Source organism: Atractosteus spatula, chromosome 9 (assembly GCF_055471065.1).
Source record: "Atractosteus spatula isolate fAtrSpa1 chromosome 9, fAtrSpa1.hap1, whole genome shotgun sequence".
Lineage (NCBI taxonomy): Eukaryota > Metazoa > Chordata > Actinopteri > Semionotiformes > Lepisosteidae > Atractosteus > Atractosteus spatula.
This window is the reverse complement of record NC_142714.1, coordinates 27,550,425-27,572,621: the sequence shown is the minus strand read 5'-3', so window position 1 is coordinate 27,572,621 and position 22,197 is coordinate 27,550,425. Positions and strand designations below refer to the sequence as shown.

The window sequence follows — 22,197 nt, the reverse complement described above, 5'->3', positions numbered from 1 at the left end:
TGACGTAGCCAGTTTTACCTTTGACCTTCGCCACCTCTGTCACATGACGTTTACCCATCTGATTCGCCTCTGTCTGACTGACACTGTTGACCAGGGAGATTTCCAGTTTGCTTGTTCCCGAAATCTATTGAATAGGGAAATCATTATACGGAAGAACGTCTTAATAAAGAATAGTTTTCCTGGGATAAATTATATTGCAATAAAAGTATACTGAACCAAGGCAACTCAAAGACGCGTCGCTTGTATCCAACAACATGTCAGGCAAGGACAGGATCGAAATTTTCCCATCCAGAATGTGAGTATAATTATTCTTGCAACATCCAGTTCGTTTCTGCAACACAACGACAGAAGCCGCCCAGACGTTATATTAAGCTTAATCTGTGCATTTGTCAAATCAATTTGTTTCGAAAGTTGGAACAAATTGTTCCTGACAGGATGCAACTGTCTTTTTTTAATAGAGTGTGTAAAAAGCTTTTCTTATATATTTTTAAGTTTTGTTTTTAAAGATAGATGATTATGGTGTGATATGTTCTCAATGACATATTTAATATTCTTTGAAGTTATTAGTATTGTAACATTAATTTGACATATATTTAAAAATACATATTTACAAAAATGTGAAGCGAGTGTATAGGTAGTATATCTGTGCCTAGGGTAACGTGACTCAAATTAGTTCTAAATGAGGAAGGATTATTGTGCGACAGGCCCTAGGTCATGTGAGAAAGAACAGCTATTTTTTTCAACAGAGCTTTGCTCTCTCAGTGTGATTTCTGGAATTTATCTCAGTCAATACAAAACTAATATTTTCCCAGCTCAGGATGGTTTTAGAACAAGCATTATAACGTCTGCATGTGTGTGATATTTAAATTTTTTTTTTTTGTCTTAGTGGTTGATGAATGTTTTCTTCCACAGAAACACACATATCATTTGCGTCGTTAGAAAAGTTTAACTGTTTATTGTGCAGGCCTTTTATTTGCTACCAAGGCAGCAGAATCTTTACTTTCTGTGGATAATTTAGCAATGCTGGGTAGTCTGGATGAAAGCATTCCAGTAATACAGTTACAGAGATGCTTTGTGCCTAGTAGTCTAAATAAAAACATTAAAAGAGGGATGCTAATGAGAAGAAACCTAACGAGAAAACCTTCTTTATACCTATTAGGATCTTCTAAAATTGAATAAATTTCTTCTCAGTTTCCTTTGTCCTAGACTGAAAAGATTTAACCTTGAGACTTTGAAAAATTCTTGTTGCTCCATTGAACTCTTTTTACATTTGTATAGATGTACAATATCATTTTTTTGGTATTGTGGCCAGAACTGAACACAGTATTATAAAGTGAGTTTTTACTTGTACATTGTAAAGCATAAGCATAACATCCCTGGAGTTAAGTTAAACACTTCTATATACTGAAGCATTCGGTTTCCTTTTATTTGATTCACCATATTGTCTTGATGAGGACATTAAATCAGAAAACAGGGCACTATGGATTCAATACAGTGAGGCCTTGTCAATTTTTTGGTTTTGAGCAATCTTAATCCCTGTTGAACCTCAGTTTCAGACATGTTAAAATTACCCCAAAACTAATGTTTTGTTTAGCACTGGATGTGTTATTGAAATCTTTAACTGTAAAAGCTTGCATGAAATATTCATTTAGCATGGTTACTATTTCATTGTCATCTTCTATTAATCCACTGTTATTTCTTAAGCTATTATAAACTATTCTTTCACTGTTGCAGTACAGGAAAAAGTGCTCTACTATAATTATTTATGTCTAGTGAAGTACAGTATTCTTTTAAGTCTACTTCTTAGCAATAGTAATACAATTTTTCAGATGTGGCTCAATATGCTCTTTTTCCATCTTAATTTTTGGTATTTTACACTGTAGAGCTCTCTCTAGAGTGCTCCTTTTTTCTTAATATCTTCTTTAAACAACTTAGGCCACATTTACATAGACATGGACTTTTTTAAGCACCAATTTGATTTTGGCCTTTAGTGTTGTGCCCTGTGTGGTGCTGAGCTAGGCCATGGTTGAAATATGCTCTATTTTACTTTGTTTTTCAGTTACTAACTAGGTAATGTGAACTAGAATACCCTAGAAAAAATACTGCTGTACTTTGACAAAAGGCCATTGGGAATCTCAATGCAACAGGCAGAATCCACATTTCCTGAACATCACTGTCCAGACTGCAGCACCACATTGTGTCCTAAGCCAAAGAGTCATGGGGACTCTACCTCTACATGAGTAATCTAACCATGGTCATTTTTTGACAGTGCTGTATGTTTCCAGAATAAGTGAGTGAGTAAGACCTAGGAATTTGGCTGAACTCTTTCCAGTTATGAATATTTTCCCATGACAGGTCTTTGTTGTTATAGTCACCCTAAAAAAAATCCACCCTAAGGTACCCATATACAGTGGATATAAAAAGTCTACACACCCTTATTGAAATTGCAGGTTTTTGTGGTGTAAAGCCAGAAATCAAGATAAATCATGTCAGACATTTTTCCATATTTAATGTGACCTTGAAACCAACAAAATTCAAGAGAAAAACAGATAATTATTAGGAAAAATAATAGAAATTAAAAAACCTACAACACCCTGGTTGCATAAGTGTGCACACCCACCCCGCAACTAATATTTTGTGGAAGCACCTTTTGCTTCTATTATTATAGCAGTACGTCTTTGGGAATAAGTATCCATCAACTTTGCACTCCTGGACTTTGCAATTTTATCCCACTCTTCCTTGCAAAAAAGTTCAAGCTCCTTAATTGCCAGGGGATCTCCTGTGCACAGCACTCTTTAGGTCATTCCACAGGTTTTCTATGGGATTGAGGTCTGGGCTCTGACTGGGCCATTCCAAGCCTTTGTTCTTCCTTTTCTGAAGCCATTTCTTGGTGGACTTGGATGTGTGTTGTGTCGTTATGTTGGAAGGTGAAATTCCTCTTTGTCAGCTTTCTGACAGAGGCCAGCAGGTTTTGTGCCAAAATATCTTGATATTTGGAGCTAGTCATTATCCCATCTATCTTGACTAGAGCCCCTGTCCCAGCTGAAGAGAAGCAGCCCCAAAGCATGATGCTGCCACCACCATGCTTCACAGTAGGTATGGTGTTCTTTGGATGATGAGCTGTGTTGTCTTTGCGCCAAACATACTTTTAGAATTAAGGCCAAAAAGTTCAACCTTTCTCTCATCAGACCATAAGACATTTTCCCACATGGTTTGGGGCGAATGAATGTATCTTTTTGCAAAATGTAGACAGGCATTTTTTTTGTAAGAAATGTCTTCCATCTTGGCACCCTACCCCATAGCCCAGACAGAATACGGGAGATTGTTGTCACATGCAAGGAGTGACCAGTACCTGCCAGAAAATCCTGCAGGTCCTTTAATGTTGTTGTAAGCCTCTTGGTAGCCTTCCTGATAAGTTTTCTCCTTGTCCTGTCATCAACTTTGGAGGGTTGTCCTGATCTTGGCAATGTCCCTGTGGTGCCACATTTTCTCCACTTATTGATGATAGTCTTCACAGTGCTCCATGGTACATCCAATGGCTATCCCAGTAGGATGCAACCACGAAAGTTTCAAGGAAATCCTACAGGAACAGCTGATTTTTATTTGGGGTTAATCAGAATCACTTTCATTGATGGCAGGTGTATGCTACTTACCTTTGGACATGATTTTGAATGTGATTGGTTAACTCTGAACAGCTACAGCCCCCAGTATAAAAGGGTGTGCACGCTCATGGAACCAGGGTGTTGTAGGTTTTTTAATTTCAATTATTTTTCCTAATAATTATATATTTGTTTTTCTCTTGAATTTTGTTGGTTGCAAGGTCACATTAAAGATGGAAAAATGTCTGACCTGCAATTTCAATAAGGGTGTGTAGACTTTTTATATCCACTGCAGTGGCTCTATGGTGGTACATTTTGGGAGCTTATTAACCTTGCCTTAAATTCCTTGCCTTGCATTTACCAGCTATGATATAGCTGACACATTTGAGTAATAGAAAGAAAAACACTTAACTAAAAGTAGAAGAAAGAAGTTGAAAGCAATGGATACTTCTTAATGCACAATTGTATAATAGCGTCTCAGGAAACCCAGCTTTCGCTATAAGATTGAGAGACTGAAGCACATTCGTGTATGCTATGGGAAACTCTCAAAAGAATGTGCAGAATTAGTCTAAATTGCTTGTTTTTTTATATCATCTTCTGTGATGTACAGAACTACAGTCTGCACTTCACCTTTTCACGATGGTTTTTCTGTGATTCACATTATGATTGGACTATGTTTTAGAAATGGAATCAACATTTTAGGTCTACAGTAATTATTAATATATGCAAAAACTGAGTTTTCTGTTGTCAGCGATCTCTTGGGCTCCATGCAATGTGATCGGTTCACCCTCTACAGTCGTCACTGGGCAGGAATGTGTTAAATACCAGGCTAAGCTGTGAAAATCTTACACATAACAGTCAAAGTTATTTTCTGTGCACCTTTCAGCCCCAGTGACAACCAGCCAGCACTCAATGTCTTGTTACAGCACAATCCAGCCAACTCCAGATTCCAACATACTGTAACAGCTTTTGCGCTTTCACAGTTGTCTTAATAAAGTTAAAGTTTTACAGAGAGATTTAAAGCTATTTTTACAGAGATAATTCATTGTAATGTTTTCTTTAAAACCTTCTTAAATGTACTAAATTTGGTTAAGAATAGGGTGGCAGTTTACTTGTTCATAACACTCTGTGACATCAGTAGACATATTGTTTTTCCTAAAGCAAAATTTTCATATAATTAACATTACTGACAAAATAAGAGTTGAGATCCAGAAGTATTTAATAATAAAAAAAACTTTATTTTATATAGCACCTTTAAAGGTGGCTTCTCACAGCGCTTTACAGGATGACAACAACAATAAATAAGAAGAATACACAAGATAAAACACAATTACAATATAAAGAGGAGACTGTGGATGGTGGTACTAAGAAAAGCAGAGGGGTGAAGAATGAAACCAGTTAAGTAAAGGCTTTTCTGAAGAAGAGGGTTTTGAGTCTGGATTTGAAGGAGTTTAGAGAAGGTGACTCTCTGATATCCTTGGGGAGAGAGTTCCAGAGCTTTGGGGCATAACAGGAGAAGGCCCTGTCACCCATACAATGTAGACGGGCTTGGGGGACAGTAAGGAGAGCAGAATTAGAAGAGCGAAGGTTGCGAGGTGGGGAGTAGGGCGATAATAGTTCAGACGGGTACTGAGGTGCCAAGCCATGCAGAGCCTTATAGGTGAGCATGAGGATTTTAAAGTCTACACGGTATTTGACCGGAAGCCAGTGCAAGGACTCCAGGACAGGAGTAATGTGAACACTTGCACTAGACCTGGTCAGGATTCTGGCTGCTGAATTTTGGACATACTGCAGTTTGTTCAGAGTAGATTTAGATACCCCAACGAGTAGAGCATTACAGTAGTCAATTCGAGAGAACACAAATGTGTTGATCAGCTTTTCAGCCACAGTTAGTGATAGCTTAGGGCGTAGTCTAGCGAAATTTCTGAGGTGAAAAAAAGATGTTTTGACAGTATGCTGCACATGTGGGTCGAATGTTAAGCCAGAATCAAATATAACCCCAAGGTTTTTCAATTTTGATTGAAGCTCAAGCACAGAACCATGTACAGATAGGGTTATAGGACTGGCTTTACGAAGTTGATGGGGGGTGCCAATAAGCATGACTTCGGTCTTGTCGCAGTTAAGATGAAGGAAGTTTTGAGTCATCCAAATTTTTATGTCAGAGGTGCAATTAGATTGAATAGAGACAGCCAAATCAGTGTCAGGTTTGGTATGGATGTATATTTGAGTATCGTCAGTGTAAAAATGAAAGCTGAGGCCATGTGATCTTAAAATCTGATCAAGTGGAAACATGTAAATGCTGAAAAGCAAGGGGCCCAGTATTGAGCCCTCAGGAACACCAGGCTTAACAAGACCAATTTCAGACCTGTACCCATTGAAAGAGACAAAGTGACAGTGATCAGTGAGGTAAGATTTGAACCATTTGAGAGCAGTGTCAGAAACTCCAAACACAGTCTCAAGACGAGAAAGTAAGATGTTATGGTCAACAGTGTCAAAAGCAGTTTGTTTTTTGTCTCTACCTCATCAGATTCTGTGGGGTGAGTACCAGTAGAATATTCTCACTGGGCTTCATGAATGTAAAACGGTTTGGGTCAAACCACAATCAGTTCTACTGGTGGATGAAGGTCTTCTTTATAATGAAATAGATCATGAGACCCCACTGGCCATACAGGTTAGACAGCTGGAACTGCTAGAGGTTCCAGCCTCTCTGCTAGTCCAAATCTCTAACCACATGAGGTGCCCAATTAATCTCACACGCATAAATATGTGAAGTGCAGCACTGGAGGACAATGCTTGTTTTCACCCTACGTTCTCCCTTGCTAATGCATTTTATAATGCCCTACCCTTCTAAACACCTGTCATTTAATCTTGACAAGTTCATAAAGGAGGCAAAAATATTAACTACAAATATAAAGTGGACAACAGAACGTGAAAAGGCTGCTTATGAAAAATATTTATGTTAACACATCAGTTGCATCTTTCAGGCAATATGGAAAAAAACAATAAAAAGGCAGACAGAATGTTAGGATATACATCTGAAAACATAGAATTAAATTAAATAGCTGTTATGTTAAAATTATTTAGTAAGGTCATTAGTGATACAAATTAATATTACTGTCTTACACTAACAGTCTAAAACATACCTCTTTTCAACCCTGAATAAATAAGGACACAAGGGACATGATTCAAACTCCTAAAAGGTACTAACGAAGTTACCCCTATGGACATCTTCAGAATAGGCCCCAGGAACAGGAGGCACCTCTTTACTCAAGGTGATTGTGGGAATCTGGAATACGTTGCAAAGCCATGTGCTGTATGGCCCCCTTTTATGCCCATAGATTTAGACTTTTGCCATGCCTACTGGTACAGTAGAGGTAGGTGTACGAATGTGATGTAAGATCACTTACTGTATATCAGCCATCTTGCCCACAGCACAGCACAAGGCATAGCCTGCTACTACTTTATAGTGCTCAGGAGCCATGGAGCATACCATGTGTGGACCATTCCCACTACTGTGAACAAGATGAGTCATAATTATGAACATACCATTCCACAATCATTTGGACAGCATATAACATTCACAATAAAACAGGACCAGAGTTAAAAGAAAGATGGAGAAGAAGGATGTAAATTCTTTCTGGCTATACATAAACATTTTTCCCTGTATATTTTCAAGTACTTAGTTTTGAGCTGTCTTTTGAAAGGTTGTACCAATGAAGAATCAAGTAGAACACACAGATTCAGTTGTAGACATTAAATTAAAACACTAACTTAAAGAACATTAAAACAAAAACATTAAAGAGCAGAACATGTCAACTTTTGTCAGGGCGCAGACCATCATGAAGGCACGCCTGAAGGGAGCCCAGACTGGACGAAATCTCCTGAAGAAGAAGGCTGATGCCCTCACCCTGCGCTTCCGGCAGATCCTCCGAAAAATCATTGAGGTAGCAGCAAGTGCTGCCTGGTTTGGCACAGAGAATTAGCACATCCATGTAGCCCCATAACAGAAAGTTTCAAACTTTAAAGCAAGGATTAATCAAATTATGATTTTTAATGTTTTCTACATATATAACTTATAATACCTATACATTTTCCTCCTGATTTAAACATGGTGAGAACATTGTGCAGATAACTCTTATTGAAAACTCTAATAAACTCTTGTATCTAGAAATAAGTCTTTGTGAAGTGTTGTAAGAATACTGGGAGATGCAGTGATCTGTCTGTGCTCCTATCTTTTAAACAGACCAAAACCTTGATGGGAGAGGTGATGAGGGAGGCTGCTTTCTCTCTGGCAGAAGCCAAATTTGCTGCTGGAGATTTCAGGTACAGTAGGTCTCATGAAGAGAGAGGAAATTGATAAGGCTTAGTGATGGTCCTCTGTTACTTCCCAATTTATATGGAAATATGGAAGGGTGTTCATTCTTTTGTGCATGTTTATTTGTTAGTATTTTGTTCATTCAGTGAATTCCTCTAGCTGATTCTTGTGGGATGCAGCAGTAGAGTACAGGGGCACTAATTGGATCCTGAGAGACTGGAGTGACTACCGTAGCAATAGCATTTGAGTCTGGAAAACCTGGTGGGACACTGAAGGTTTAGGATCAGTAACTGTGAAGTCATCCTCTTTCCTTACAGTACCACTGTCATTCAGAACGTGAACAAAGCACAGGTGAAGGTCCGTGCCAAAAAGGACAATGTAGCAGGTGAGCAGATAGTTGTTTGTATTTTGGGGGAATATGGAGTAATATATATTAAGCATCATAAAATGACAATTCCCTGCTCAACATTTTAGTTTCTTTCAAAGATTTTATCCCTGACATGTTTAATGACTTACATTTAGAAATATTTCTAGAATGTCATATAAGAAGTAATAAAACATTGTAGCCAAATGAAAGTTATCCGTGAACTAGCTTTTTTGTTTGTCCACTAACAATAACAGGTGCTGTGTATATTAATTTAGTGAGGGATACATTGCATAGTAGTTCAGTTCACTGGTTACTTTTGTTAACAAAACAAAATGGGAATTAACATCCTCAAGCTCTGTATTTGTTTCTTGTTTTTCTTAGTTTGTTTTAAGTAAATACAGAAGGTCCACTTTCTATGTTTCAGGTGTGACTCTGCCAGTGTTTGAACACTACCAAGAGGGAGGAGACAGTAAGTTTTGTCATGCTTGTACAGTTATTCCTCACAGAAAGCCCAGGTCAGTGCAGTTCAGGGCTGTTGTGTTTGGCTTTTGAACAGCCAAGGGAGTGAAGGGTTTGTTTATTTTTTCTTGGATGTACTCGGCTCTCCTGCATAAGTTTTAGATAAAGATTGGGAACTATTGGAAAATCATTCTGTCGGTACAGTATTAATACTTGAACCATGAACACTCGAGTTCAACAGTGCAAAGTTATAACAATATGGGATCTAAAAACATGACGGCTGAGGGAGATTTTGTATGTGAAAGATCAGTTATTGGATTAGTTACTTGATCATCCATTTATTATCATGTCTTCATCCTACAGTATGTCCAGATTAAATGTGTAGGATTTAGGAGGCCAGTTTTCAGGGGGTGTTGTTGGAACACTGACATATCTCCCATTGTTCTATTATAGAGTATTATTTTATTCCTAGTGCTGGAAGGCCAGTATATCGCCAGGTTTTTACTTATGACTGAATCTGGATCAGCTAATTATTGGCTCAGTTCTGTTAAACTGGTTCTCCCAGCTCTTCAGGTCTGGGTTCTTTAAAGAGACCTGGGAAAGGCCCTCCAGCAGTGAGTGATCCTGCTTGGAGAATATGTGCTAAAATTGAACCTGTCTGGGAAAAGAAACTGAGTGGAAAGAACTGAGTAGTCAAAAAACAAAACTCAGGCCTCCTAACTCGTAAAGGCGTTTGCCCTGGCTCACTCTGAACTCTGTATTCTAAGTGTTGTGGGTTCGAGCATGGGTCGTGTCATCAACTGACGGTAATCAGTACCAGTTGAGCACTGCTGAGGACAAGGTGGGATTAGTCTGCCAGGGTGCTCTCAATTACACAGTGACCCCTAAGTTATAAAGAGTGTTATGAAATATTGTGCAGTGGTGTTGAAATAACATGTAATCTGATACATGAGTCTTGTTTATATCACATTAAACAACTCTTTCCAAGAGTTTTCATTATATAGCTCCCAGCAGTATTTTAAAATTGAGTATGCTTCATGAAATATTTTATATATTTATTTATTTTAATGATAGATTGGATGTCAAGATAAAGAAATTACTATTCAAAGAAAGCTAAAACGCTCACATGATGAATTAACATTTCTGATAAAATAAAATAATATGTCCGTGAATTGTGTGAAAATTTCTGTTGGTACTGTTTATTAGGTTAATCAAAGTTATGCGTTTTCCGGAAGTTTTGGAGAGTTTTTGAGTCATATCTGCTCTGTATGGATAATCTGTAACTATGCTTGCATCCCTTTGCATCTGTTGTCCTAGTGTTTAACCTTCATGCTGTTAGAGGTACTGTTGCAATACGTATAGGGCTCCTCTTCTGATTAAAACCAAGGTTAAACCTAGAAACTGTTTGCTTATTTTTGGGTTTCCCCTTAAGAGGTTTTCCCTTTTAATTCTGATGTTATTATTATTACCGTTATTATCACATGGATTTTTTGATAATGTTGGTGAGAAAAGTTGTTAACCCTTATATGTCATGTTCATACCTGAAATGGTTATTCAGTCTGAGCTCTACTTAGATTTCCCTGCATTGCTCAGATGTCAGTGTTTCCTGTCCTTCATGTTCTTGAGTAGAGGCTCTTTGGGACTGTTGGATGAAATCAGAGATGGTCTATATGTATGAGCATTTAAAAACTAAAGACTCCTCATGATAGAATGAATAAGCTCTGAACTAATATACTGTATTAAATAAAGTGTATATGAAATACAATCTATCAGACTAAATATAACTGGTTGTACAGTAAAGACTGCCAGAACCTCACAATTGCAGAAGTGGAGGAAACACCGAACCTTGTCCTCTAGACACCTAGAGCTGTATACTGAAATTTCAATTTGCCTTTCAAAACAGAAGAAGCTTGGAGGAGCACTGGGGAACAGCGTTATACTATAATTGAAAATCGGATACATTAAGTTGAAGATGAGTGAAAACTTATCAGACTATTAAAGTTTGCTTTATTGTTTCTTCATTTCCACCATTCAATACATGAATCAATAAATGTCCCAAATGCCTCTCTCCCTGCCAGGCTATGAGCTGACAGGCCTGGCCCGAGGTGGCGAGCAGTTGGCCAAGCTGAAGAGGAACTACGCCAAAGCTGTGGAGCTGCTTGTGGAGCTGGCATCTCTGCAGGTGAGCGGCACCCTGGCATGACCCGATTTTTGTTGTGATAGATGGCACACTGGTACCCAGTAAGTAACTGTAAAGCAAAGAAATCCTGGCCAAAAACAAAAGCTGTCTGTCCCTTGTTGATTGTGTGCCACTGCATAAGGCACGCTGGATGCAGCCAGCTAATGATAGCTCTGGAATGTGCATTATCACTGGTCTGGAACCAGTGATCTCTGGACTGTGGACACAATGTAATTAATAAATCCAGGGTCACAGTTGGTCTTGAACATTAGACACAATTACAGGAAGTCATTTATTTAAAAAATCAAGAAACTATCTTAAATGTTTAATAATTTAATAATTCTTAAAATTAATAAAGAGATAACGACACCTAGAAAAAAAACAAATATTAACATTCTGTTGCTTTACAGATTAGAAGACTTGTGATATTACAATTGCAAAGAGCAACCCAACGGTTTACAAAGTTAAGGACATCTTGTTGTTTGGGAATTGAAAATGTCCTTGATTTGAATTAGCTGTAATGTGGATTTCTAAATAAAGAATATCCCCTCATTTATATGATGTGCTGCTAAGTATAACTGATATATGGCTCATGGTTAATGCCATGTTGAAATGAATCGTCCATGCTGCCTGTGTTGCACTGTGCTGACGCATCACTTTTGTCTCTCTCAGACCTCCTTTGTGACGCTGGATGAAGCAATCAAGATAACAAACCGCAGAGTGAACGCTATAGAGCATGGTGAGTGCTTGTTAATCGCCTGCTAATTTAGTTAGAACAGTGGTTCTCAAACTTTTAGGACCAAGTACCACCCCTGATCAAACCAAAGCATCCAAGTCTTCTTCTCATAGGAACCACAGAAAATCTCAATGACCAACATGAGCAAGCGCCCACACACACTCACATATACATATAATAAAAATAGCACTGTGCACTTACCATTTTAGTGAGAGGGGTGAGCCTGTTTAGTCGAGCAAAGCAGATGTGAATTCATTGGTTGAGCATTGATACAATTCACAACTGTGACAGCAGAGTCTAACAGATTTTAAATCCTCAGGCATTTTCTTAACTGTCAGGGCCTCGCGGTGGATGCTGCAGTGCGTCCACTTCATATCTGGAGCAACCTCTCTAATTCGTGCAACTACACTGCTGTGTCTGCCTGTTATCGCTCTAGCACCGTCTGTACAAACTCTGACGCATTTTTTCTAGTCGATGCCATTCTCTTTGATAAATTCATTTAGAAGCTGAAATATGTGCTCTCCTGTAGTTTTTGTTGGCAGCGGCTTACGGAACAGTCCTCATGGGACGTGCCCTCAAACTCAAATCTAAGGTGAACGTGCACATTGGCCAAATCAACGGCATCTACAGTAATTGCAGTGAAAAGTATCTGTTCATCTTAACGTGCTCCATTAGCTTACTTTTGACATCATCTGCCATATCAATAATTCTACAAGTGACTGTGTCATTTGAAAGGGACAGCGGGTCGAGCTGTTTAGCAGCTTTTTCTCCACACATAATATGTGTCAGCTTTTTTGCCAACGGTAAACAAAGTTCTTCACAAATAGTCTGGGGCTTACCTGCTTTAGCAATCCGCAAGCTTGCATTTTCCCCCATTTCTGTTTTGGGAGTCCGTCTCAGAAGTTAAAAGATTTTTTTATTTCATGCGCATGGGAGCAAAACACAGAGATGCTCGGTTTATTTTTCTAAAATTAACCTAGAACAGTCCTTAAATATTTTTCTTATTATCTATCTGCTTTCCTGCGCTCACAAGATTGGCATTGTTCCAAAATCATGCACATTCTCCTACCAACCTATTTGCTGGAGATAACTTTTTTGAAATACAATTGGTCACTTGTGTTTGTAGCACGCATTCCTATACAATGGTATAGAGTTACATAGTAGCTCTTATATCCACTCAAGTATTAGCGAGCGCTATACCGTAGTACGTAGGCTGCGTATTTGACACATAAACTCATTTTATTAAAATAGAAAATATGAAAATTCGTCCCAATTTTTCAGTGCACACAACAAATTTCCAGGGTCATCTGGTGTACCACCTGGGGGCACTCCGCAAACCAGCAGCGGTACGTGTACCACAGTTTCAGAACCACAAAGAACCAAGAAAAACCAAGTATGTGGCCTATTTGGCTACATGTCCAACACAGCTGTGAGGCTTCAAAGAAGGACATCACTAATGTAGATGAGCAAAGATAGAATTGAAAACTGTTTAATCACAATTTGCAGTAAACTATGAGTACTGAAGTCTGTACATCTTTACAGTTTCAGAAAAGGCTTGTGGATTTTTTGGTGGTGAAGAGTGAGCACACTGGAAAACTAAGCCATAATAAATCACTAAATAAGAAAAGAAATTGAAGAAAGCTGATCTGTTGTCAGAACCCCCTTACATTTCTCCTTTGTGTTACAGTGATCATTCCCCGGATCGAACGAACTCTGTCCTATATCATCACAGAACTGGACGAGAGAGAAAGGGAGGAGTTCTACAGGTGAGACAAAGCAGATGAAGGCAAAAATCTGTCTGGGTGTAAGTCATTACAAACAGTGAAGCCTTTGTAAGTATCCCTAAAGTTTACTGACAGAAATCTAACAAAATGTCAATAAGGCAAAAAAGTTAGAAGTAGAATTACCTAGATGTATTATGAGGGGAAGAAGATGTTGTGTAAAGCAACATGCAGTTCCAGTAGATCTTGTCCTGTAGCTGGAGCAATTAAGCCTGTTCAAACAGAAAATTACAACATTTCCATTTTGTCTATGGGTGGCTTGCCTTTTTCGGGTTGGGTATGCTCACTGGGGCCCCTCTTTAAGTAGAGGAATCACCTGATAGCTCCTGGTAACTGTGACTGAAGTTCATCCAAAAGGGCTGGTGATTTATAGCAAGACTATTAATTGTTTTTTGCTTTTCATCAGGTTGAAAAAGATTCAGGAGAAGAAGAAGCAGATCAAAGAGAGGACTGAGAAGGAGAGGCAAGCCCGCATGGCTGCTCTGGGCACTGTGGCAGAGCCAGCAAATCTCCTGACAGAGGAGAGGGATGAAGACTTACTGTTTGAGTAGCTGTCTGTCCACCTGTACACTACCCCCAGGCCCTGAATTAGATGTACATCTGTTATTTATTGTGAGACTTGTGTTGTATTGCAGCATATCCAAAATACTTTTTTTTATTGGTATTACACTTGTGTTCCCTTTGAAACTCTCTGGCATTTGTCACTGCCAGATCTTCTAACAATCGTAGGGTTCAGGGCTTTCAGATATTGAATTCTTATCACACAGTGGTGAAGGAATCCTGTATGAGGGCTTCTGTTAATGTGGCAGCTTCTCAGAATCCTACAGGGTTATATAGCATCTTCTATTCCAATTGGCATCACAGTAGCACAGTTTTGCAGATAAACAAGCTTTACATTAAGCTCTGGGGCCTTGGTCTTTTACTTTGCTTTAAAATACTCTACTTACTAATACTTTAAAACAAGTGTGACAATTTACATGACACAAAATTTTTCAGGAAATGCTCAAAGCATTTCAGTTGAAAAAGCATTGGATTACTAGAATTAACTAAAAAGTAGGGACAAAATAGAAGCCTAAGAAAGAAAATGGACCGAGTTGTTGGAGATGCAAAAAAAATAATCTGTGGAGATCAGTGTGTTCTTGTAAAAGTGTTAGGTTGAACTATTTGTCTTTATTAGGGACAACCAAAGCCTGGCTTTCATTGTACCATTCATTTTATGTCTATGGGTTTTATTGTAGTACTGTAGTACTGTATTCAGCCTCAGTTACGAAAATGGTAACGAGACCACAAGTTCTGTGTGGTGAACTGGTTAGTTTTTAACTCTTAAGCATGTGATTGAGACTGAATGGCAGTGGGACCTTTCCTATGCTATTGTATTCTATGACAACAATAAGTGAAGCATGACAGTTATCTTTCCCTTCCTTGATTGGAAAAATACTAAATAAAATCACAGAAATTGACTAAAATTCTTGAGTATTGAGTATTCTTTGTACATGGTATTCATTACACTTCATACTTGAAACTGTTATTGTACCCATTGTATCATCATTGTGAAGTAAGCATAAGTGAGCTGCATGATTTGAAGGAGATAAAAGTTTGAGAGAGCTTAAAGGCTGTAAGTGACCCCTTGTTGAAATTTAGGCTACACTAATAATACTACTGATGGGCAGTTACAGTTCTCATACTGTCCTTTCTAGGTCTTGTAACAGAAGAAAAAAAAATAAAATGTGGCCTTTCAACTGAGGAAAACTGAATAGGACAAGTTAAAAAAAATGCCAGCTTTTCTTTGCCAACACCAATTAGCAGCAAATGAACATTGTGAGACATTAATTCATCTACATTGATCAAACCCATCTGCTTCAATTTAAACATTTTTAGCTATTCAGTTTTCATAATGCGCTTTCAGTTTGCTCGCCCATTACAACAAAAGAACTGAAGCTTGCAGTGTCTCCAGCCACCCTTGCAAAGGATACTGAGCAAAAAGCAATGGACTAATTGGATTTTTGTTCAATTATGTATGTGTTTAAAGAATTTAAATTTACAATGACAAAATAGGAGTGGAGCTGAAATGCCTTCTTTCAGTTCACCTCGTTCACCTGCTAGCCCATCACAGACATGGCACTCTTAAAAAAACCCAAGGGAGACCCCCCCCCCTTCAAGGGCTATAAAAGTAGTCAAAATGCTAAAACATTTGTTACAGTATATTACCAAATTGGTTTAGCAAACTCTACAATTTTACTTTTTTTTTTACTACCATTGGAGGACAAATGCTTGTCCAAACTCAACTGCCGTGCTGCTACAATCACCAAAGGCTACAAAGCACCTTCATTAACATTAACATTCTTTTTCTCCATGAGATGTTTGATAAAGGAAATATATGAAAAAGAATTTGAGGTCAGGAGTATCTACAGAGTTGTGGTGGGATGAGTCAGAAGGGTTTAAGAAGTGCCTTCCTAACCACAGTCTCCAAAGATCCTCAGAGAAACGGGGAGGGAAAGACGGGGAGGGATCCATATCCTTCTTGGGTGAACATTGGCTATTCCCAAGTGCAGTTTGTCTCAGTGAGTCAAGAATTAAGATCAGTATAAAACAAAAACAGCAGCCTTCCCCATATGTACTTGCCTGAGATGCATCAGTTTACATCAGTTTTAAGTATGCAGTTGCATGAACAACACTGTTCCTTGAATTGCTTTGAATCCAAGTTGCAACAATTATTGATGCTAGGGTGGATACATTTGAAATAAAAAAAGATGTATTTTGTATTAAGTAAGATTTAAATGTAGGAATATTAAATCAGTGCCCAATGTCCCTTTCAAGTATGGTGACACCTGGAAGGAATTGCACAATTGAGGAACAATGCCAACTAAGTCCCATAAATGTCATCTATAGACCACAAAGCAAAAACATAGCAGATGTGTATTGACTCTGTAATAGCTTTCAATCAAGGGTGATGAAATTCTAGCCTGTAAACAGGCATGATAAAACCTGATCTAGTATTAAAAGTAAATACAAATGTGAAATACAGTTACATGCTATATTTTCAGGCCATTGCATTTTACCAAAGCAGCCCTGAATTTCTTCAGCTTAGGTTCCACCCGACACTCCAGGATTAATCACATTTTTGTTCTGAATGTACAGTGATAGTCACAATACCTGTATTACACTGTGATGTCTATTATGAAATAGTGTAAAATTGTGAAACTGGTGGAAAATTAGTTTCCATTAAACCTCTGAATATCAGAACATTTGATTGTGAAAGACTTAACCATTTGAAAAAAAAAAAGAAATCACTGCTGGTTGTTTCTCCTTTCAGAATCGGGACAACCCAGTATAGAACATAAAATGAATCCTTTCTTAACAAATCCCTATGAAATACAAGCTGTTTTTGAAATGTATTTTAAAAGTAATATTTCCATCAGTGTTTCTACACACTTATAAAGGGAATTGAGTATATTTAGATCTCCAGAAAATGATAAAGCAATCAACAAGCATAGTTGAAATTTCTATTATTCTGGTTTTTAATTTGCTGTGCAGAATAAATCATACAAAATGAGATCTTCAAATGGCCTCAATTGTACATTACTTACATTCATTAATTTTAATTCCAGTTTATTTGCTTAACTACATCACATACTACAATAACAGACAATGTTACTGCTAAAACATCCCTGTCTGTAAAATCATCCCCCAGAAAAAAAAACTTCCATTTTAGCTACAAAATAAAGGGTTAAGGGAGTTTGAAAAGAACCTATTGGTGTATTTTACAGAACATTCTATTTTTCATAAAAATAGGTTGTCTTCTAAATACATTATCCCTACAAAAGTGAGGAACAGTACTTCAGTAGAACTGTTTCCAGTGTGTGCTTAATTGTTTATCAAGAATTTACCTGTATAAAAATACCACAGCTTAAAGGTCAGTATACACACATACCCAGTTAGTGTATTTATGTAATGGTGTATATATGTACAGTACACACACTTCTAAACACAATCATATATACAGAGTAAAGCAAATGTTAGTGACTGCTCTGCAGATTTAAGGGAAAGTGGAGGCTGTTCTACAAAAGATGAAAATCTTTAACATTAATACATTAGACAGCCATTAGGGGTTGTTCAAATAAAAAAGTAAAAGCAGATGCCTTTACAGCAATTAGCACTGACAGAATAGAACTCCAAGACTGTTGGTGACCATCCCTTCAGAGATGAAAACGTAATATTTTGTGAGGAAAGTGGACCTACCAGCACTGACATTTGGGAAAACCCGCCTTTTAAATGAAGGCAAGGTTGTGTGTATTTTCCTGCTTTTTGGATGTACAATTCCACACAGCAGGGGGCATTAGTTGTAAAGACATTGCTTTGCAAGTGTTATCACCATCAGCAGTAAATGAGTATGAGCTTCAAGGTTTCTAGGATGGCTGTACTCTTCTCTACTCACTTACTCAGGTTGCAGACTTAACGTCACAGAGCTGATACCTGTTGGTCCTCCCTTAGCTCAAGTCAGCTGTGACCAGCATTTCCCAGTGGTAGACTACTGCTGCGATGGACAGCACTTTAGTCAGCCAGCACTCCCCAAGATACAGTGCTTCCTTAAGCACAAACTCTCCTGTAAGGTGGAGCTCATAACTTGTTATATCATGAATGCCCCTGACAGGTAAGCATATCAGGGGAGTGTGTGCACAATCCTCTTTCACCTCATGTGGTACAGGGGATGTACTGTAGCAAGAAGCAGATGCCCGAGTGGTGGATCTCTGGATGTAATCCCATCACAAGACCTCTATTGTCAACAGAACCTAGGGATTTACCCTTAGGTAACCTTAAAAATTAGTGTATATTGATTCAATCTTGAACACTTTGGCAATCAAATTCCAAAAATATTCCTCAGATTCCTTCAAAAAGTATTCTTTGCACATGATCTTTTACAACACAGAATGGTGGCTGCAATACTGATAAATAAACCATTTAATTACAAAAAAGTAAGATGTAAGGATGTTTTTCATTCAAATATTATCAAAGATATTACAGTGTTGAAAAACAGTTCTGAGTTTAATGCACCACTCTCAATTCAGATTGATGCTTCTCTTACTTTCTAATTTCCTTATTCATTCTGTAATCAGATGTGACTAGAATGTGACCATTTATTCCTAGTCCACTTTAATACTGAATTCATTTATAATAAATCATATTCCTAGCAGAGTAGATGACCTGGGTTACTGGTATAAAAAAACATTTTAAAGCTCCAACAACTTTCACAACCAAAAGAGCCAACTGATACTGGGTTAATTGCCATTTGAGTCCAGAGAGAACAAAACAACCAAAAGTAAATATATAGGCTACACTAATTTCTGTAGTCTTGCACACAGTGTTTTCTGCATGTCTATACACTGCATGTAAAAGTAATGGGAAAGTGAAGTGCTGATATCTGACCCCGCAAACAGACAAGAAACAGGCACTGGGCTGTGTTTGAGATCTGAGAGCTCTTCCCACAGGCAATGCAAACATAATACATTCTTCAGCAGACTGTACAGGACTGAGAAAAGAACTCTTGTTCTTGAGAGGTCCACTGCTATGATTTCTATAAGCATGCGATGCTCAAAGTGAAGGAGTGAAAAAGGAACACAGAGACACTTACAAATTCATGATTCATGATCAACACACAGAATTACATTGACACCCCACTGTCCATTAAATTGGCTCTTGATCAGATGCTAGAGGCATTCTGGGAGGAGCTTTATCAGCTTCTTTTCATTTATGAAATTCCTGTCAAATCAATGACACCTGATTTAGGGATTAAGTTCCTGTATATTTACACAAATATTCATGTCAGCTCAAAGCTGGCCTGAACCAAAAACTAACAGCACTACTGACTGACATGAACATTTTGACTCAATTAAAATACAAGAATTCAGATTAGACCACAATTACTAAAGGCAAATCCTATTTTGAAATAATTAATCCTTTTTTAAAAGAAAGATTTGAGCAGAAAAGTTTTTTTGTTAATCTAATGGCTCAGAGTTTAACCCCAAAATACCAATCACTTCTATGCAAACCTGCTCATTAATGACATTTTTCTTGTGACCTCCATGCATTTTCATATAACAATGATAATAGTAACGGGAATGTTTTACCCCACACAGCAAGAGCTTGAAACAGCTTCATTTTAAAATCTCAATATGGCCACATCACCCTGGCCCAGCCACATAACACTGGACTCCTGGTTGCATACTTAGGTAATGTGTAGTGAGCAATTCAGACATGCATTTGTACTACTTATATTCACATATATTTACATTATAAATAGTTACCAAAGCTGTAGATCCCTGCTACCAAGTGCAGGTAAGAGCTGGAATGTTGATCTTTAATTTAGAGGAAAATAGAGAAAGTCCTGAACAGAGACAGTCTGCCACTACTACTGTCCTTTTTTGTGTGACATATACCACATATAGGTATGAAAAAAGCATCCCGACTCCTGGCGCTTGCCATCATGCAGAAATGGGGAGCTCCCCACTACAAGCTCCTGCTCCCTTGCCAAGGAAACTTCAGCACAGCTCCCCCTGTTGTTTCAGGGTGTCAGAGAGGAGCACAGGCTAGCGCAGCCAGGAGGATGGCACCCACTGTGGCTCTGTGTCCAGCTTGTTGATGAGCCGCAGCAGCTCCTGGTAGGCTTTGTCTTGGTCCATGTTGACAATGGCTGCATCAAACAGGTGCCCATAGTTCTGTTCCATCTCCCTGGCTTTCTCAATGATGTCTCGCAGCTCCTCGGGCTGGGAGCAAGCAGGAACAAGAGCAAGTTAAGTTCCTAACTAGCAGCTGCCAGAGTACATGTTTTTGAACAGTGTAGAACAAAAAAATCTCCATTGTGTTACTACATTACAACACTATAATGGCGATAAGCATCACCCTTCGTAGTCTTTCTAATCCCTGGTTTTCCGTTTCAGAGATTTTGGGTATATCTGACAGCTCTTTTGTTGAAAAATTATAATGGCGGAGATGAAACAGTAGGGACAGTTTACAGTTAAAACTACGCATTGCAATCTGGGACTGGTGCGGGCTTTGTTGTATTAACGATATCACTAATACCTCAAAAATGAAAGCCAAAAAACAGTAAAACATTCATTGTGACTCTTACTAAAAACTGAACTGAAAATGTTTGTTTTTCTTAATTACAGTCAGTACAATCCTGACAGGAAATGTTAACAGACAACATGAGATGACTGCATTAAGAAATGTGTTAGAAGAAATATTATTAATAAGGAATATTAGAGTTTATAACACTTTTCATGGTACATGATCTCAAGGCACTGTACACATAAAATGCCCTGCAAAAGTATTCACTGAGTTCCAATGATGTCACATTTTATACAGGGTATACACAACAGCATACACAGCCAGTTGTAACCAAACAAAATGGGACATCACTAGAAGGCAGTGAATATTTTTGCAAGGCACTGTAAACCAAACAAAGGACACAGGTATAAATAAAAACCTTTTATAAAGTAAGAGCTACCTGACTTCTCCCAGTGTTAAGAGCCTTGTGTTGGGAACTGGAAAAAAGGCTGAGTGAACCACACCCTGCAACTCCAGCAGTGTAAACACACTCACCCCGAGGTCTGAGGTGCTCTTACCTTGGGGTTCTTTCCTTCTTTGGCCAGTAAAGCACGGAGCCGTTCCTGGTTTGGGGGTGCAATGAAAATGATATACGGCTTTAGGTCTGAGCTGCGGAGCACCTTCAGAGACTGTGGATAAGGAAACAGCAGAGAGATGTGAAACTGCTGAATGGAAACCTTAGTTCTTGCATTTAAAGCCAGTTAATCAACTTTCCCCAGGATCAATCTCATCTCCTGGGCATAATAGCATAGAGATGTATCTAAACATCTACCCCTACCCTTCAGCCGACAGTCAATCAATACTACCAAGGAGTTACAACTGATAATAGAACAGCACCACAAGGAGACCTGTAATTTTTAAGCATGCCTTTAGGATCTCGAGGCAGTTTGAAGCACTTACAGCACCACAGAAGACCCTGATTCTAGACTTATTAGACAGTGTAATTTATTTTGCAAACATTGCAAAATAACACATTGCAAACCTATGTATACCTATCACCCTGCAACTCACAACTGGCAACCCATTGAAGCTAAGCAGGTGTGACCCTGGCCAGTACCTGGATAGGAGACTTCTAGGAAAAACTAAGGTGCTGCTGTAAGAGGTGTTAGTGGGACCAGTAGGGAGTGCTCACCCAGTGGTTTGTTTGGGTCCTGACTCTCCACGGTCAATAAAAATGCCAGGGTGTTTCTTGAAAAGAGTAGGGGTGTTACTCCTTGGTCCTGGCTAATTTCCCCCTGGCCTTTACCAGTCATGGCCTCCTAATAATCCCCATCTATGAACTGACTTCACCACTCTGTTCTCCTACCCACTGGTATCTGAAATGTGTTAAGTTACTGCCCATTGCATCATCCAGGTGGGAGCTACCCATTAGTAGTGGTGGAAAGCAGTCCCAATAGCCTGTAAAGCACCTTGAGTGGAGTATTATAATAATAACGCATACAAAAGGATTGCAGTTTTTTTCCTGCCATTGCAAGCTAATAAGGAATCGAAGACAAAAACTTCCCTTATTCAGTTTACATATTTGTTTCACACACACTGTGTCAAAGATTCACCTTGTCTGCAACTGCAATCCTTAAAGTCAAGGGCAAAATGTAAATTTGTAGGTACAGATCATGCCATTTGTAAAAACCACACTTTGTAAATTGTGACATTGTGA

At 38.4% G+C, this 22,197-nt stretch overlaps 2 protein-coding genes across 3 annotated transcripts in view; one reads left to right on the top strand and one right to left on the bottom strand.

Annotated features, from left to right (window-relative positions):
• Window positions 1-40: 40 nt before the first annotated feature.
• On the top strand, window positions 41-14,902 carry atp6v1d (ATPase H+ transporting V1 subunit D). Its single transcript, XM_088924479.1, has 9 exons — window positions 41-295; window positions 7,426-7,543; window positions 7,843-7,922; window positions 8,232-8,299; window positions 8,706-8,750; window positions 10,819-10,922; window positions 11,592-11,658; window positions 13,343-13,421; window positions 13,843-14,902. The coding sequence occupies exons 1-9, from the start codon at window positions 255-257 to the stop codon at window positions 13,985-13,987; spliced, it is 747 nt and encodes a 248-aa protein (XP_088780605.1). The 5' UTR covers window positions 41-254; the 3' UTR covers window positions 13,988-14,902.
• A 2,028-nt stretch (window positions 14,903-16,930) lies between these two features.
• pals1a (protein associated with LIN7 1, MAGUK p55 family member a) overlaps window positions 16,931-22,197 on the bottom strand; it is a 78,106-nt gene continuing 72,839 nt past the window's right edge. For both annotated transcript variants that reach the window (XM_088925321.1, XM_088925322.1), the window contains 2 exons: window positions 21,059-21,169; window positions 16,931-20,197 (listed from right to left, as the gene is read on the bottom strand). In XM_088925321.1, the coding sequence (XP_088781447.1) occupies window positions 20,021-20,197; window positions 21,059-21,169 (288 nt within the window). In that variant the 3' untranslated portion in view covers window positions 16,931-20,020. The remainder of the gene's footprint in view (window positions 20,198-21,058; window positions 21,170-22,197) is intronic.